At 35.4% G+C, this 18,088-nt stretch overlaps 1 protein-coding gene across 1 annotated transcript in view; it reads left to right on the top strand.

Moving 5' to 3' along the window:
• Positions 1 to 1,299: 1,299 nt before the first annotated feature.
• The window catches only part of SEMA3A (semaphorin 3A), a 204,055-nt gene continuing 187,266 nt past the window's right edge, over positions 1,300 to 18,088 (top strand). The window contains exon 1 of the mRNA XM_035020474.1: positions 1,300 to 1,622. Within this exon, the coding sequence (XP_034876365.1) occupies positions 1,511 to 1,622 (112 nt within the window). The 5' untranslated portion in view covers positions 1,300 to 1,510. The remainder of the gene's footprint in view (positions 1,623 to 18,088) is intronic.

Below are 18,088 nucleotides of genomic sequence, written 5' to 3'. Positions count from 1 at the left end.
GAGGGGAAAGTTCTGTCCTATTAACTTCTATATATCCCAACCCCCCAAATCCTATAAGGATATCAGCTTTGGGGAAAATCAAAAGAAAAATAGAAGAGGAAATTGAAACACCTCAGACAAAATGTGCATTTAGGAAAGAACTAATAGTGTCTGTATGACTGCCTGAACACACACATTCATGTGCACAGAAAATTTAGTAACCCTTCACCAGGTCATGAAGACACAGAGATACTCTCTTTACGTTGGTCCTTGACACTCAGCAGGGACTTTTGTGAACTTTGTCATCTTCCTCTGCCCTTTAAACCAAAACTAGGAAAGTGGCTTTAATTAATGAGATGTGTGATGCATTACAAATGTTGGCCAGGGCATTCCAGAAGCTGGAAAACCATAGATGTTTTTAAATTCTGAGTATCCCTTTGAGTTGTAATTTATAATTCTCAGTGGACCTATATTTGTCTTGAACTGATTGTTGAAATGGGCTGTACTAGGAATTTCTTCACTGAAATTGCAGTGGGGTGGGGGAAGGGGGGAGTTGAGCCAAGGGGGTTTGTTGGGGAGAGGGAATGATCCCTAACAAGGCTTTAAAACCTTCAGTGGTTCAAGTTATAGTGGTGAAAAAGGTACCCATATAGACACATATGCATATGTATATGTATCTATATGTAGATAGATACACATACATACACACATATAACACACAAGGTCAAAGGAACTATATCATGAGTATTAGTTGTAAATTTTGTGGGTAGCAGAATTCAGATTTTTTTAATCAAAATTGCACCTAAAAATGGCTATAAAACAACGCGTGCCTTGGGAAGTAAATTTATAGCTCCATGCCTTTCAGAGAGGCACGCTGGAGGGTTCTGCTCCCGGCTCTAATCTCTATGAGATGTTTTTTGCATGTGTTGTGTGACAGGAGGGAAGGGGAGTGGGTTGAGCTCGCCTGTTCTCCCATTGTCAGCCAGTCTAGTGAGTGTTGGGAAAACCTGTCTGTGAGATCTTGTGTCATCTCTCCCTACATGTGTACAGGAAAAGTCCGCGCTGCTCACGGTTCCTCTCTCTCTCTCTCTCTCTCTCTCTCTCTCTCTCTTTCTCTGTTTCCCTTTCATTCTGCTTTCCCGGAGCCGAATGAAGCAGAGAAGCAGGATTAGAGTCCGCCACCGGCTATCAGAAGAGCCTAGATAAAAGGAACTGCTTCTTAAGCACCACTGCCGCAGCCCTTGTTAATTTTTTTTTTTTTCTTTCCACACAACAGTTGTGCCTCATTATCCGGTGCCTGGCTCGATTTTTTTTTTTTTTTTTTTTTGGAGGGTTTGAAGTTTCTGTGCTTCAGTGACTATTACAGAAGAAGAGGTGTTGGTGTTACCGTGAGATCTTGATTGTCTGCATTTATGAATGAAACTGACCTAAATCACCTGTTACCTCCAGTTTCCAGATTGTTTGAACTTCTCTGGCCGCACAATACAGGAGGGAAGGCTGAAGCAACATAAGGACCTACAGCGTCTGCAGCATGGGCTGGTTCGCTAGGATTGTCTGTCTTTTCTGGGGAGTATTACTTACAGCGAGAGCAAACTATCAAAATGGGAAGAACAATGTACCAAGGCTGAAATTATCCTACAAAGGTAAATCTTTATTTTTCTTTTATTTCGGCTAGCTTTGTAATGACCCCTGCCCCCCCCCCCCACGCTGCCCCAACCTTTTCATTCCTTGAACTCCCTCCCAACCCAAACCGTAAAACCTTGAGTTTAACCTGGGAAACCTATGTGATTCTGTGTATCTTTCTGAGATGATTTAAACACTTTTTTATAAAAGCATGTCTCCTGTTTGATATATGACAATTTAAATGCAAACAAAGAACATTTAATCACATTTGCAGAGAAGAGCTGAATGCCTGGTAAATGCTGAGCTGTATATGTGATCATATGTTCTGTTAATTTTTCTAACTCTACTTCTATTAAAATATCTTTAAAAAATTGCTATTGCAAAAATAGTCTCTTTGTAGATGTGAATGCTTCACCTATAGTAATTGTTACGATAAATTGTATTTTCTTAGTTTTAGGCACTAAATGGTTAATCGTCATCATGAATATTCAGTTTCTTCAAATCTGACAATCAGATGCTTAACATAAGCAGTAGATCATGGTTTGCCAAGAGAATATAAACTGGAGGGAACAGACTAGTTTTTCCACAGTGTGTTATGATTGTACAAAAGACTGTGTATTTGGCTAATTGGTGTAAAGCTAAAGCCTTTGAAATATAATGTTATTTAATTCCATATGTACTTTAGTGAGAACTGAAGAGACATTACTTTCTGCTTGTACAGCTAGTTGTGGGAACTTCTTTTCAAAAAGAGTATAAATTTAAGAAAGGAAAAAAAGCTTTATCACATGGTTGCTAGTACTTTATTTGGTCACAGTTTAATGCATATGCTTGGTTTTTAATGAGGACTTCAAAGAAAATATTTGTCCTATATTTGTTTATACAGATTTTATAGATAGATGTATCAAATAATGCTAACATAGATGGAAAATTATATATATAAAACTTTTAATGAAAGACAGTGTTTATATAACTGAGATATTAGTAAAAATGGAGTTGGAGATTAAAATGCTTTAACTCAAGTACTTTTACTCCCTAAGGTGTTGCTTTCTTATGATTCTCAGATTTCGGGAATTGGGGGTGGGGCAGTGGGAAGCTTCAATTGTATTCTGTTTTTAGCCTCTAATGTGAAAGAAAATCATTAAATCTGTCTGTAGAGATGTCTGTCTACTGCACACTGCTTTTATGCCAGAAACATATTCTTTAATTTTCACATGATGGGGAACATCTCTTTCTGAATGCTCTAGTGTGAATGAGGACCACAAATAGGAAAGAGAGATGTAATTTTCACACTTTGGATTAGAAAATTCAACACCTATTAAATGTGTTTATTTGGAATTAATACTTGCTAGATAAAACACATTGGGTTGAAAGATACATTTATTTTTCCTATAATAGTTTCCTAGTGATTAAAGTGGAAATGGATTTAAAACATTAGCAAACAGAATTGCAGTTGTACTTATCAGACAAGATTTTAAAAAATTATATAGCCTCTATTAAATATTTAATTAAATCTCTATTATATCTCTAGTAACTGTCTTTAAATTATTTTTATAGTATATGATATCATGGCATCTGTATTTTCCTCAGTTTTTGCTTTCCATTTTCATTCTTGGAGAGAATGCCATCAAATAATACTTAGGTTGATGGTCGATTTTATCCAAGTTTATATGCCTTATGAGTAAGTTTCACATGCAACTTTACTTCTTGAAGATGAGAATGGCTGTATGCTATAATTTTAGAGTAACAAATTTGAAGCCTGAAACACGCTTTAAAAATCTACTAGATTTGGGGACACTTGTTTAAATGCTAAATAAATTGTAAAATAAATAAGAATTGAGAATTATATTTATTTTGCAAGAATTTTATTTCCATGGTAATAGATTATTCTTCATTATAGAAGAGGTGCCATTCCTTTCTATATACTAAACAGATAGCATTTAATTAGAATTGTCCTTTGATATGTGTACAGGCTTTAAACTTGTGTATATTGACAATATGTATATATTGCACACTGTCTTTATCATCTTTTAGCAATGGCATCCATTAGAATTATTATTTTTTTTTTAATCACAAACTGCCCCACACCTACATAACAATTCTATTGAAATACCTAGGGCTTAGCAACTTGGTAAAATAAACTGTGAAATGAACAACAACAAGAAGAAGAAAAGGAATGGCCCAAGCAATTTTTCTTCTGTCATTTTATTGGTCTGTCATTACCTTTTTGTCTCTACATGTTTTGCCAAAGCAAATGCCTGGTAGCCAATTGTCAGTACTTTGTTTCTAAACTATAATAGAGATTTTTTTTTTAAGCTACTTCTTTTTCCTCCTTAATTAGATGTCAAACACAGTTAAAACATCCAGTGCTTTGCCCTTAAAAATATTCCAGCATGATTCATGAAGAGTTAAATCCCTGCCAACCCTAATTTCCCATGGTCACTTGTTTTCAAAGATCCACCATTAACTCTCATTGCTCAGGTTGCTAAGACGAAGTTTCAGGCAATCACTGTGCTTACTTTCTACTTGTCATCTTGCCTAGTAGGAAACGAAAGAGATTTGATATGTTAAATGAGAAAGAAAAAGAAGAAAAAGAAGGAAGCCTTTGTAGTGGATGTACATATATATCTAATAAGGTACCTCTTTACTTTCTAGGAAAAAGGGATTGAATAGATGTGTTCAGGACCATCTGGAGAAGTGATAATATTAGAAAAATGGGGTATGCTGGCTTTTCCTCTGAACCAATCTGATTTAGAATCCTTGTGGGGGAAGCAAATGTGAGAACTCTGTAAATCTCAGCAGTCACATACAAATTATCCTCAAGAAACATTCTCTCAGAGATACTTTTGCCTTCCTTAAATATATGTAATAGAACTAAATGTTAGAATGTTTCTTTTTAAAATTGATGCATAACTGTTTATTTCTCCTACAAAACTAGTCAGATTTCACTTTTCTCATGAAAAACCAGACTATCCCATAATTTCCTTTTGGAGTGTGTGGTACAATGAAGACTTCAGAAAAACCTATGGAAATCACAAGGAAATAAATTAGGTTTGGGGTTTTAAACAAATGACAAATGTTCCATCACTCAATGTAATGAGCTTTTCCAGGACACTGTGTGCTTCAGTTTTAGTAGACATCAAAGACATATGCAAGTCTGAATGTGATGGTGATCATGTGAATCCAAAGGTTAAATCAATGTCTTTAACTTTACTTTCACAGGGAGGATTTAGTAAATAGCGCTTAAATAAATGTTTTAAAGGCCTTCTTTTCATACTTTGTAAAGGTTTTCTTTCCCCTCAGAGTCTAATTATTGTAACAATGCGATTATCAATTAAATCAAAATTCTCACACAGATCTTTCTGATAATAGAAGATAATATTTAATTAAAAATTATGAAATAAAATTTAGAAAAGCTTTTTTTTCATTGCTCAGTACATTATGATCACTTCAAATTTCATTAATACGAATAATGATTTACTAATTAAGCTTGGTGACTTTTCAGGATTTTTTTTTACTTCTACCAGAGCACACAGATACACGCATACAAACATATATATGTGTACATACATGAATATCTGGGTATATTTGAATGACAAAACTTTACATTAATGTCTTATAGCTGAGAAAAAGTAATCTTGGCAACCTACAGGTTGTGAAATTTACAGACGCTTTACAACAATTTTGTTACTGGTTTACAATGATTTTCATATTTTAAATTATGTATTTATGTATTTATTTATTTATTTTAGAGTGGGCATGATCTTTTGGGTCCTATGAAAAGTCCTCTTGGATATCTCAAGTATTCACATGCTTCTATAGGATGGAATATGTCTTATACTGATAATCTCCTCATAGCTAAAATGAAAAGTATCTATGAAAGGTAGAGGAATATATATATATATATTGAATACATATATATATATTCACACACACCCACACAGAGCCAAGAAGTTATAAATTCATTGCAATATCTTTTCTCCTATAGTCACTGCATATTTGACATCAGGTCTCTGACTTAATGATCCTTATTTAACATGGCCTTTTCTTCTCAAATTCTGATAACTTTAAAAATCATATTTTGATTCTGAAATCTTCAATTTAAGCACACTGGAAACTAGAAGTTTTTATTCACCTACTCAACAAATATATTCTGGCAAAATAATGAAAAATAAAATAAAAGAAGATGCTCAGTCACACATCTTGTGATCCAATCCTGGTCAGATCAAATGTGGGCTAGTGAAAGTCTCCAATTTGTGCCTTCTCTGATTAAGGCAGCCAACCAGATTGGCCTTTGAAATAATAATTTATACAGTGTAGACTTTAGCAAGCAGGAAAATAACTGAGACCACAAAACCATGCCATGTAAAATTCTAACCCACCAGATTTTGATAATGATATTCAGTCATTACTAGCTTAAAGAAACCTGAATACTGAAGAGATAATTTTTCCAATTCTAACTTTGTTGTTATTTCTCTTCATATAAATTATTTCCAAGACTCCACTCCTGACAATGATATAAAATACATGAATATTTAGGCAATTAAATAGATGTATAGATCTGTGATAACTTCTTTCTCTTTGTTTTCTTACTTTCAGTTATCACATATAAATCAAACAACATAATTAACAAAAATGTTACGATTTTTGCTGAATTACATTTAAATTCTATATTCTAAACATTAATGCAAATGAAAGATCTTTCAAGAATAAATTTAATTAAAATTAATAATATGATCGCATATATTCCTAGTAAGGAAATAAAAGTAAACTTTTGGTTGCAGAGCATAATCTATTTATGCTTAGGGTGAATGTATAATTGTACTTCAGATATGTACTTTAAATAACTTATAAAATTATCATGAACTTAAGTCAGCAATAAGAAATTTTGTGGCTTACCTTCCTATCCCATTTTTTCTCATTTAAACTTCAGTGACACACCTACATGTCACAGTTCAAAAGTCAAAATATCACACCTTTACATATTTGGGAGAATTTTATATCTAAAGCCAGGACTATGCTAAATAGAATTTGTATTTCAATTGCTCTAAAACCTTCCAGAGAAACCAGTACTAAAGTAAATTTTTACTCAGTCATTATCTAACAGCATTCATTTTCAAAGTCATGATATTATATCACAGAGAGTTACATATTAATTGATTAAGACATTGCACTTATCAAACATTTATGAAAAAAATTTATGATAAAATTATTAATTAGGGCAAAGTTATTGGCAAAATCTCCAAAACTCACGACAGTATCTAAGTTTAGTGCATGCAGTGAAAGCTTATTTTAAAAAGACCAGCAGCTGTAAACATAAATTAGAACAAGTGTGAGTCTTGGGATAGATCTTACCCCTCATGACTTCTAAGGTGCTATTTAAAGGGATTATCATGATTTGCAGTTCTATGCTTCCACTAATAGGTGGCACTAGCAATTTGTGACAGCCCTTTCATTAGTTTGGAAATGGGCAGGCTGCTAGGATAAATATACACAGAGTAATGTGTGGAGGCCAAGTTTGGAAAAACTGGCAGAAGAGTCAGGAGATGTAACATGCACAGTGCAGAAGCATTAGTTAAAATGCAGTTTGCTTAAGATTTTGATGTGCTCCATGCATACATTTTTTGGTACATTTGGACCCTAGAAAAGTAAATGGTTATAAATAAACAAACAAACAAACAAATTTTTTAACTTAAATAAGACTTTACAAGTGAAATTGATCTGTAAAATATAAAACAAAATAATGAGTGAAATAGTAGAACCAAACCATCAGAATGATGGAAGGACAGCTTCGTGTGTCTATATGTATATTAAATATTTTATATACGTTCATATATATACACTCATATCTATTTTTTTAAGTCTGAATCATAAAATGTTCTTTACAGAAATGATGCAGCCTGCCTGTGACACATTATTGCCATTGTAACTGGAGAGTAGCTAATTGAGACGGTAAAACGTTTAGTAAATCACATTCGGTATATTTTTAAAAGTGACCCCTTGTGATTGGTAGGTTGTTTTAAGTTATTATCATAATTAAACATAGGGAAGAATCAATAAATTTTATCTGACACAAATACGTCTGAATGTCTCCAGTTACTATCTCCTTCTATTGCCAAGACATAAACATCAGTATAAATAGGAATTCACACACTATTTCCAAACAGTAACAAAGCTGGACTCTGTCAAACCCAGGATAAGAAAATATACAATTTACATACACTTAAATTAGGGAATGAAGATAAGCAAAAATAAAATGCTGTTGATAAATATGAAGAATAATTGAATCTTAGGATTTTTTACAAGCTTAGGGCAAAACTTAAAGAGACCACAAATTTAGGGAATCTTGTCATCTCCTAAATGAGTCATTAAAACTGCGCTTCCAGGTTCTCTTTGCTTGGAGAGATATGACGTGGGAAACAATGTTGACCAAATCTCACAGTAACTCACTCTGTTGCCGATATCATAAACATGTCTTTTGATAATATATAGCATCACCCACTTGAGTCTTCATCGGCGAACTAAACGGAGCTTAGGATTATTGAATATGTCAAATGACTTCTTTGGTTTGTAAAATTACTTAAAAGGATCATCTCTGTTGTGCCAGACGGTGAGGTTCTCAAGGCTAGATCTATTCTTTTTCATCGTTAGCCTCTAAATGGCTCATGTGACTTGTTGAGTGATTCTGGGCTTCATTTGACACACCTTGTTTTTTTAAACGCAAATGCCTCTATATAAGTGAGTACAAAAAGAATGTACGTGTGTAATAAATCAATTCACTGTATGTGAATTGTACATTGTAATGTAGGGAAAAGTAAGCTTAGTGCTAGACCCTGGAGGAGGAGGCTCTCAGTTGAGGCACTTAGAAGCACACAAAGGGTATGGGAGCAGTGTGGTCTCCACAAACAGTACCTCCTCTGAACCAAGCCTGTTTCCGGACTGAATCACAAAGTATCTGGCTATCTTTACTCGCCTGCAAGTAAGACGTGGAGAATATGTAACAATACATACATCTTGGAAGATCTTAGGAACCAGGTGGAGGAGTTGTGTCTTGTCTTTGAAGGAACACCCTGATTTTTTTTTTTTTCATTATCATGTCTCGATACACTTAGCCAGAAAAGAAAGTGAGGGAGGCTATTCTAGAACCAGATAGTGACTAAAGATAAAATGTCTCATCGTCCATCTCACTGTATCCAAACCTTTGTGTAAAACAAATCAGTTCTACCAAACAAAGTTGGAAGTACAATCATTTAAAAAAAATTGAAAGTGACTATATTTCATTGTTCATGCTTTTGAGAGAATTCTGGCTTTGCTGTCCAACAGCTTGCTAAGATGCCTTCCTGTTTCCTCTTATCTTTGACTCAACTAATTTGCTTAGTCCACTTACAGGTCTAGAATTGATGTTTAGAATATACATTGATTTATAGTGCTTGATGTTAAATTCTTATAAAATATGTTAGTCTTGGGACAAAGTAGAGGTATCCACAGGAAAAGACAAAAGGACTACTACCAAGAGTGCTGTGTGTACAAATCAGATCTATTAAGTGACATTAAAAAGTAATTAAGGTTCATCCCAGCCCTTAAGGAATATATTTGGGGAAAGCCAAAACAAGGTTGTTTATAAGTGAGATCAAATCAAAACTAGACAAGTACTTGGGAATTTTCATCACATGTGTTAGAAATTTTAGTTTTTTTATCTTCAAATTTGAAGTTTCAAGAGAATAAACTCAGCTCTGCTGTGATCATCCTTTAAATGGACCTAGATTTTCATCAACTATGCAAATTTCAATTATTTACAAATTCCATTATTATAATTAATACATATTTTTTATTTGTATTCTCTGTGTAAAACACACACAGACACATATGGCATGTGACCATTTCTTCATGGACAAGTAGGTTCTTGGGTACAGTGAATATAGTAGAACTTCTGAGGAAGGCAGTATCGCATCTTCCTAAAGACGTCAGTGGACTTTTAAAAATAGGGTGCAAGGAGAGTGGACCTCAATAGACAAGAAGAATGTGAGAAGGCAGACGTAGAGAAAGTGTTAATTACCACTATCAAAAACTATTTCTTTGTGATTTGTTTTTCCTTTCAGGAAGACGGTATATTTTTACATAGCTTATAAAATAGTATAGTTACATAATTTTTCTGCATTCAAACGTGATACGGAAACAAATCTGTCCTTTAACAAGGGAACTGAAAGCTGCAGTGTATCAGGCTTGGAACATCATGGAGTTAATCTGCGGTTGTCTAGGTTTAACTGAAAATGAGATCAAGAGGGACAAGTGGTACATACTTGTAAGGACTTTCCACAGTGGTCGCAATGGTCATTTGGGCTTATCCGCCTCTCCTTTGGGATTTGTCTATAAAATACATTGACCAGGTTTCTTTCAAACCAATGGAAGAAAGAAAGGAAAATTGAGTTGATTATCCAGTGTAGAGAACACTGTAAGTATGGCTCCTTGAGATTATAAAACATACTGGATTAGAATGCAGTTTTCTTCTTGTTTTCCTATTTCCTATTGTTTTCTGCTTTATTATTTCCTTAACCAATCCTCCAACAATTTGTGAAAAAAAGCAGTTGCTATTTTTATAAATCATGTTTGTTTTTAATATGAAGACACTTATGTCACCGATGTGAGGAGTATCAGGTTTTAAAGTCCCTTTAACTGTGTATTCCTGTTATGTACCATTTTTTAACTGCAAAGTTATATACTGCATATATTTTAATTTGCTTAGCACTCCGTTTATCATCCTGGATGTTCCTCGAGTTCACTTAGGAAAACATTGGTTTCAACAAACAGCCTAGCAAAATTTTGGGACATTTTATAATATATTAGGCAAAGTTGTTGGTTCATGGTCACTTCTGGAAATTTGATCCTAATAGTGTAACTGTACTTGCAGAATTATATATAGATGAAGAACTACATAAATCAATGTGTTTATATGTAGTACGTGTGTGTGTGTATTCATAACAAATACAAGAAAAGTTACATTCAAGTCATTATTTTTCTAAGCCACTTTGTTTAATTGTGAATTGTGGAAAGTGGAATGCTGAGAAATAGTGAAGAGAGAATCTCTCCCTTTGCTTGATATCAGGTCTTGGGTAGTTCAGGATTGGCTATGACCTTCTGTCCTTTAATGTTTGACCTTCCCAGTGCATCCTCTACAGTACAATACTGCTGGCTAGCGGAGTTCTCTGTTTTCTCTAAGGCATCCCTACTCAAAGATGCTGCCAACGTGCCTCTCTCAGTGGCCCTTCCATTGAGCATTCCCAGCATGTTGGCTCCAGGCCATAGTGTTTAGTGCCTTGCTTCCACTGGAATGCACACAGTGTTTCTACTCTCGAGTCCTTCCACCTCCAGAGTGCAGGGTGTGAGCAGGACACAGATTCCCCCAATACAATAGCATTCCATCTTTCCAGATTTTAAATATGTAATCTTGCTTTAACTGATTCTGGCTGTCCTCCTCCCCCATCCTCCATCCCCATCTTTGCCCTAGAAATTGTCTTCATCCAGTACCTTCTTGTCTTATCCAAATAAATCTCATTAAAGCGTCTCCTTTTGAAACAAAATTCTGTTAAGTTCCCCCTGGGAATATGGAAAAATTTCTAGGCCTCAAAAATTAAAAGCCCTTATCTCTCTCTCGGGAAGAGGTTTAGGACTTTTTATTTTTATCAGACAGATCTCCAGAAGAGCAAACAAAATGACCATTTCTTAATTAGGTAATCTTGCCACTTTAAATTTTCAGTCAATTGCCCCCTTCCATATGCACGTACCTAACAATCTAAACTAGACATTGTGCCTGGTACAGGGAGTGTGCTTCCCATAATTTAGTCCAACTGCCTCAGCTTTACACATATGAAAATAAGCTGATTAAAGCACAAAATAACCTCCTTGATCCTTGAGATGTAGAAATGTTGCCCAAGTGATGACCCAGAAGCCGAAAGCTCACCCAACCAGAAATTCTCCACCCAGGGAGCTCTTCCCCATCTGCCCACACCCCTGCCTACTTTCCCAGACACTACAAACTCTGGAGAGGGGCTGAGCCAGTGGGGGTCTTCAACATTTATCTCTTCCACATGTCAAAGGCTGCAGAATATCTACACCTGGATCTCTCATGGGGAACTCCAACTCAACTTGTTCCAAACTGCGACCACTGACCTTTCTACAAACGTTATTTGTCCTCCTTATTCCCAGTTTCAGAGAATGTTGTCATTTTGTCCCAGTTGTCCAGACCAGAAGCATCTTTGCCTATTCTCACTGGCCCACCCCATATCTAACTAGATATCCTGTGGATTCTATCTCTTGAGTCATTCAAATCTGTCCTGCTCTCTCTTCCAGGTTAAGTCAGATCCTTATCATTACTTGCCCTACAATGGCAACAGCCACCTTTAATTACTGTCTCTTCTTTCCATCATTACTGGCTACAATTCTTTCTGAAATTCAAATCTAATTATGCCTTTCCTTTGTTTTAAAATTTTACTGATTAAAGTCCAAACTCCTTAGCTTGGCCTAAAAGGATGATTAACTTAAAGGAGTCTAAGGCATAGAGGGAACTAATTGGAGGTCTTGGAGTTGTTCACATATGAGGAAATTAATCCCTGTGTAAGGATCATGATAACGAAAATGAGAGACGAAGGCTGAAGATGAGACATATTGAAAGTAAAGAAACATTAGATTTGGTAAATGACTGTGTATGAGGAGGATCTGGAGAATTCGAGAGCAATAAATTTTTAAATTTCTGCAACTAGGAGTGTGATGCATGTGGCAACTATCCTGAAGAAACTTAACCACTTGGAAGGGGAGAAGACCCAGATTGTTGGCTTTTTAACATCATCCTCTTCTTTATCCATTTTCTTTTTTTTTAAGATTTTTTTTTTCAAGTAATCTCTACCTCCAACGTGGGGCTCAAACTTACAGACCCGAGATCAAGAGTCACATGCTCTACCGATTGAGCCAGCCAGGTGTTTTCTATTCTCAGTCAAGTACAGAGTCTTGCACATGATAGTGCCTCATTAAATTCCTCAAGTGGTTGAAGGAATAAGTGAGGAGGTGACATATAATCATTCCAGGTGAGAGGGCTAAGGAGCAGAGATGAGACCACATATACAACAGACCTGAGTATAAGACATAGCCCATTATAGAAGGTGAAATATGGGAGGAAAAGTAATTTATGGCTACAGAGGTGGTTTAAATATGGAGGAATGGTAGAAAATTTTGAAATGGGTTAGAAAATGCACACTTCAGATTTGAACAATAGATGATGAAACCTTTTAACGTTTGTAAATGAGTGGTATGTGCAAAGCAATGCTTTAGGAATCCAGAAACCTGGTAGTTAGCCTTCAGTTCTGAGTTAATGAGGCATCAGCTGAGATGCTGAAGCAAGATTCTAAAACAAATGGCTACAGTTCAGAGTGGGCCTCATATAATGACCTTGTTCTGCTGGGGTACAGAGACTCCAGATGTAGGCATGTAGCTCTGCCTTATCTACATAGAGCAATACATTTTCACACGCCCAGAAAAATGCAAGTTGTATTTAAGAAAAACTGCAGATATTTGTGCCTTCATGTAAAATCTTTAAGTTCAACAATCTAGCGTCCTTTAGGATACAGCATCCACCTGAAATATTCTATTGCATATTAATTCCTTTCAATTGTCTTAGATTTATGGCAGAACACACATTTAGGACTTCTGGTGAGGTACTGTGCATGCATCTTACTCTGTCACAATGTCACTGTTTGGGTAAAGCAAGAGATGAAGGGTGACCCTTTTGTTTTCAGGTTACTGTATTATGTGGGCTCATCCTTCTTTAATAGATTTTTTTTTCTCCTGGACTGGCGTACAGGGATTCACTCCTTTGCACTTGATTCTAACTAGACAGAATTGGAAGCTGTGCTCAAACAAAGCAACTACTCCGAAGACTCCAATTCCCTGTTAGGCTCTCACACACTGGCCCAGAGCCATGGAGTTTCTTGCTTCCACTGCGTGTTCTTCATGTTCAATAGAGTCTCAGCCTTCTTTTGCTTCCCGAGGTGCCTATTCAGAACAGAATTAAGGTTCCCTTGGCACATTCTAACAGAGCACACATCCTCTATCATTCAACCTCCTAATCCAGACAGCTTCTTGAGAAAGATCTCTAGCATAACAGCAAAATGGGACCAAGTGACTAGAAATAAGTTTTTCTTGCATGCCTGAAATCACTTAGCAAGGCAGAGTAGAGTCAGTGCCTATTTTGTTCAATGTTGTTTCATCAGAAATAAGATTAATACTTGTCTCATTGGCATTGCTTTTTAGCTGTCAAATTAGAGAAAACTGGCTAGCCTCTGATGGTACTACTGTCCACAGCTTTATAAATATTAGCACATTCGTTTTGAAAGAATCTGTTTTGACTCTTTTAGGCAGATGCCGTATAAGGAAGTGAAATTAGCTATGCTGTAGTAATTTGTTTCTTTAGTACAAATCTCGGTCTCTAAGATTGAGGCTTACCACATGTAACACACACTATGGACCTCATTCTCCCAAATGGATTCTCCATTGTACATATTATACCATCTTTTCAAACAATTGACTTTTCTAAGAGAAACAAAAGATAGAGATAATAGCCGAATGTCTCTTGTGTGCCTCACCTAAACAGCAAGATTTATTGCCTTTTCGTGTTTCCAAAAGAATAAAATTTCCCATTCTTGGAATGTGCAAAATGAATTTCAACATTCCATTCTTGGAATGTGCAAAATAAATATATCCGATGATATATATTATCTTTATTTAGTGTTATTGAATAGGAAGTCATGCTGTGTTTACAATGTTGAAGCCCTTGCTTGTTGGCCTATTGAAAATTAGTGGCTTTTTCTAACTTAGCTACTAGAACAAAGATTTCACAAGGACAAGAGGAATCTTAGCATGGTGAAGAGAGCATTGAATTGACTCTGGCATTTTTTAGGTGTTAGGATGTGGGCATGTTATTAGCTTTTGTAGCCTCGGGTTGCTCTTCCCTAAAGTGGAAGAATAGCTACTTTATAGTCGCTGGTAGCTGGTATCGGGATAATAACAATACATTGTAATTTGCCCAATCGTGGTCTCGTACATAGAAGGTTCTAGATCACCGTGTTTTGCTCTTTGGCGTGGGTAGGCATGCAGGTATTCTCTGTTACTTTTTTTGTAAGTTCAATTAATAATAATAATACAAAGAAATTCACAACTGTTATATTTGTAGTGCACTTATTTCAAAGACTTGTAAAATAGTCTGGATGCAAAAACCATGAGGTTTGTCAATGTCAGCTGGGCAGGGCACATTTGAGGAGGCTTTGTTAAAGGCTGGTATTGAAAGTAAACAATTGATGAAAAAACAGCTGAGTCGAACATTAGGCCTTTCAGTCCTGCATGGGTGAAGTTAAACGTCTTGATGTTGACCTGTTGCCTGACCAAGCTTCAGGTGTAACTTCAGCGGAATCTGTATGAGTGTCTACATAAAGCTAGTAGTGAGGATGCAGGCAGGTCTCTGGCTATGAATACTTACTGAGCCAGGCCGGGCAAGGAAGCACCTGTTTCTTAAGGAAAGGGTTATCTGCATCTCACAGACTGTAAGTTCCAATTCATGTTTTCAACATGAACCAAAGTCAGTCATTTAATATTCAGTAAAAATAACCAGGAAATGACTAGTTTTATTTGCTCCCGTACTTACAGCATATCCTCTTAAATGGTGTAATGGTTGCCTTGAATGTTATTTTGTTATGACTTAGTCCATGAAGACACAACATCCTTCATGACAACCTAAGGAGTATTGAATTCACATAGGAATTAACACAATATTTCTATTTAATATGTCCCTGAGTCTGAATGAAACACTGTGGATATAAAGTCTGGGGCTTTCTGACCAATTCTATAACCACCTGTGATTGCAAATAACCCATTTGCAGGAAAGGGGATATTTGGTCATCAGGAAAATAAACTTGCTGCCTGAAGCCAGTAAATAGAATGAAGAACATGTCGAGAGTAACTTAAAGGGGCTTTTGTCTAACAGAAGACACTTGGAAGCCAGACTAGGAAAGCTAGACATCCTTAAGAAGGGAGGTGACACTAACCACACTCGGCTTTTAAAGGAGTTTTCTGGAAGGCAGAATTCCTTTGGAAAACACTTTATGCACCAGCATGAATAAATTTCTGTGGTACTCTAGACAAAGATGAATTTTATTTCATTGTGGCTTTCACCATATTACAATGCTCATAAACTATTTTACCTTATGCCAGACATGTGGAAGCAATCAGTATATGTAAATGATATGTGAAGGTGGGGTATAGTCTTAGCTTAAAAACTTAGACTGTCTGTGGTTATAAATTATAACCACATCACAAAGAGCAACTTGCCCTTTAATAGTAACTTAAATGTAGAAATAATCAGTGATGAATTTTAAGTGTTCTCTTAGTAAAGTACAGTAAATGTGAAATACAGTGCTACTTTGTGCTGGTACATTATTTCTAGGACACAATATTCAAAGGCAAATATTTTTTACCTTAAGTAATTGTTAATATGTAAGTAGCTGTAGTAAGACATAATTATGTCAGTCTGTCTCTGAGAAACTTTTGCCTAGGGTTGCATTTTATTTATTTATTTTTTACTTTTTCATTCAGATGTAATTGACACACAGCGTTAATTGGTTTCAGGTGTACATTATAATGATTCAGTATTTGTATATGTTGCAAAATGATCACCACAGTAAGTCTAGTTAACATCCGTCACCATACATAGGTACATTTTTTTTTTTTTTGAAGAGAACTTTGAAGATCGACTTTTAGCAACTTTCAGAACTTTCCGTTTTCTTAACTGTAGTTACCATGTGTAGATTACAGGTGGCTACAGTTATTCTTTAATAAAATAAATGCCTTCTCTCTTTTCTATGTGCATGATATCAATGTGTTTTTTTGCCTAGAATGTATTCTTTCTACTCATATACATCTGTGTATGTATATATGTGTACATATGCTTCATAACTTATCATCCATTTTGAACATATAAAACTGAATCAAATCTCCTTGACAAAGAAATAGATATAATAAAAATAAATATTTACTTTTCTTTAAATTCAAAATAACAAAATTCTTAGTCTCACTATGATGATGCTATGCCTCTTTTAAAATATTTCTACCATTTGCTATATATAAAGCCACACATGAAAATAACACAGATTCAAAGTAGTGTTACTAGACACACACACACACACACACACACACACACTAGTGATAGGAAAGAAAATAAGGCAAAATGAAATAAACCAAAGACAATATTGAAGCATTTTCTTATTATCTTTGCAATGGAAAAAAAAGTACAAGGTCATATATTGTTACACTGAAATCAGGTCTCTTTTACTCCCAATTTGCTCAAAATAAACAAAAATAAGCAAAATTCTACTCATTCTAAGATATTTACCTGAGGAAACCACGAAACAGATCATTACACTAAGTATCTAAATAAAATTCAGCAATATTTGGAACAAAGAAAGTCCAAACCTTGGCTCATCCTGCCACCCTTCATTCAATAGGCGTGTTCTGGCCAGGGCCTATGAGAAACTAGGATGGAGATAAAGAACAGTCCCTGTGCAGAACTATCTCACCCTCCCTTTTCAATTCAGACTAACTAGGGTTTAGCATGCCATTGGGCTAATTTTTTTTTAATATAAAGTTTTCACAAATAGAATTCATTCTACAGCATGCTATGCAAATGCCAGCTGCCATCCGGGGTTAATTGCATACAGCAACAGTAGAGGATTGTAAGGAGAAAGAGAATAACCAGGAATGGAGGAGCTAAGCAGAGACACCCTGACTTGGTGTGCTGGATGTGAAAAGTGTTGGGAGAGAGACATATCTTTCCACTTGGGGTGTGTGTATGTGTGTGTGTGTATTTTGTTGTTGTTGCTGTGGTTTAGGCTCAAGTGTAACTCTGATTTGTCTTGGTGTACATTTCCATATTATTGTGCTCTTGCTTCTTTAAATATTACTTGCTTTCTCATCAGAAAATGTTCTTTAAAAACTTCTAAATTCATTTCGAATGAAGAAAAAGTTAATAAGCATAACTATACATCAACCACTGTAATGATTACCAGGAATAGAAAAACACTTAAGATTACTCCCTTTTCTTAAAAACATTACAACACAGTGTTTGACAAATTATAGTACCCAATGATGAGGCAGTTTGGTCCATCATTTATATGTAAAACAAATGCTACGATGTTTAGAGGTGACAGTGGTTTGTTAATTATGCTATGGTATGCTATTGAGAATGAGGAAAATATGTTTTACAGGGAGTAAAATTTATGAAACGGCAAAATTAAATCTAAAAATGTCAGTGATCGATGATTCACTATAATATTTGATCATTACTATAATATCTACTAATATAATATGATATGAAGTACACTGTAATTTATGGGATATGTACAGATAAAGATGGCATGCATTCTACCCCCAAGGAGCTCATATTTAGTATATT

Source organism: Mirounga leonina, unplaced genomic scaffold (assembly GCF_011800145.1).
Source record: "Mirounga leonina isolate KUSES-001 unplaced genomic scaffold, KU_Mleo_1.0 Mir_174, whole genome shotgun sequence".
Taxonomy (NCBI): domain Eukaryota; kingdom Metazoa; phylum Chordata; class Mammalia; order Carnivora; family Phocidae; genus Mirounga; species Mirounga leonina.
This window is presented reverse-complemented; position numbering and strand designations above follow the sequence as displayed.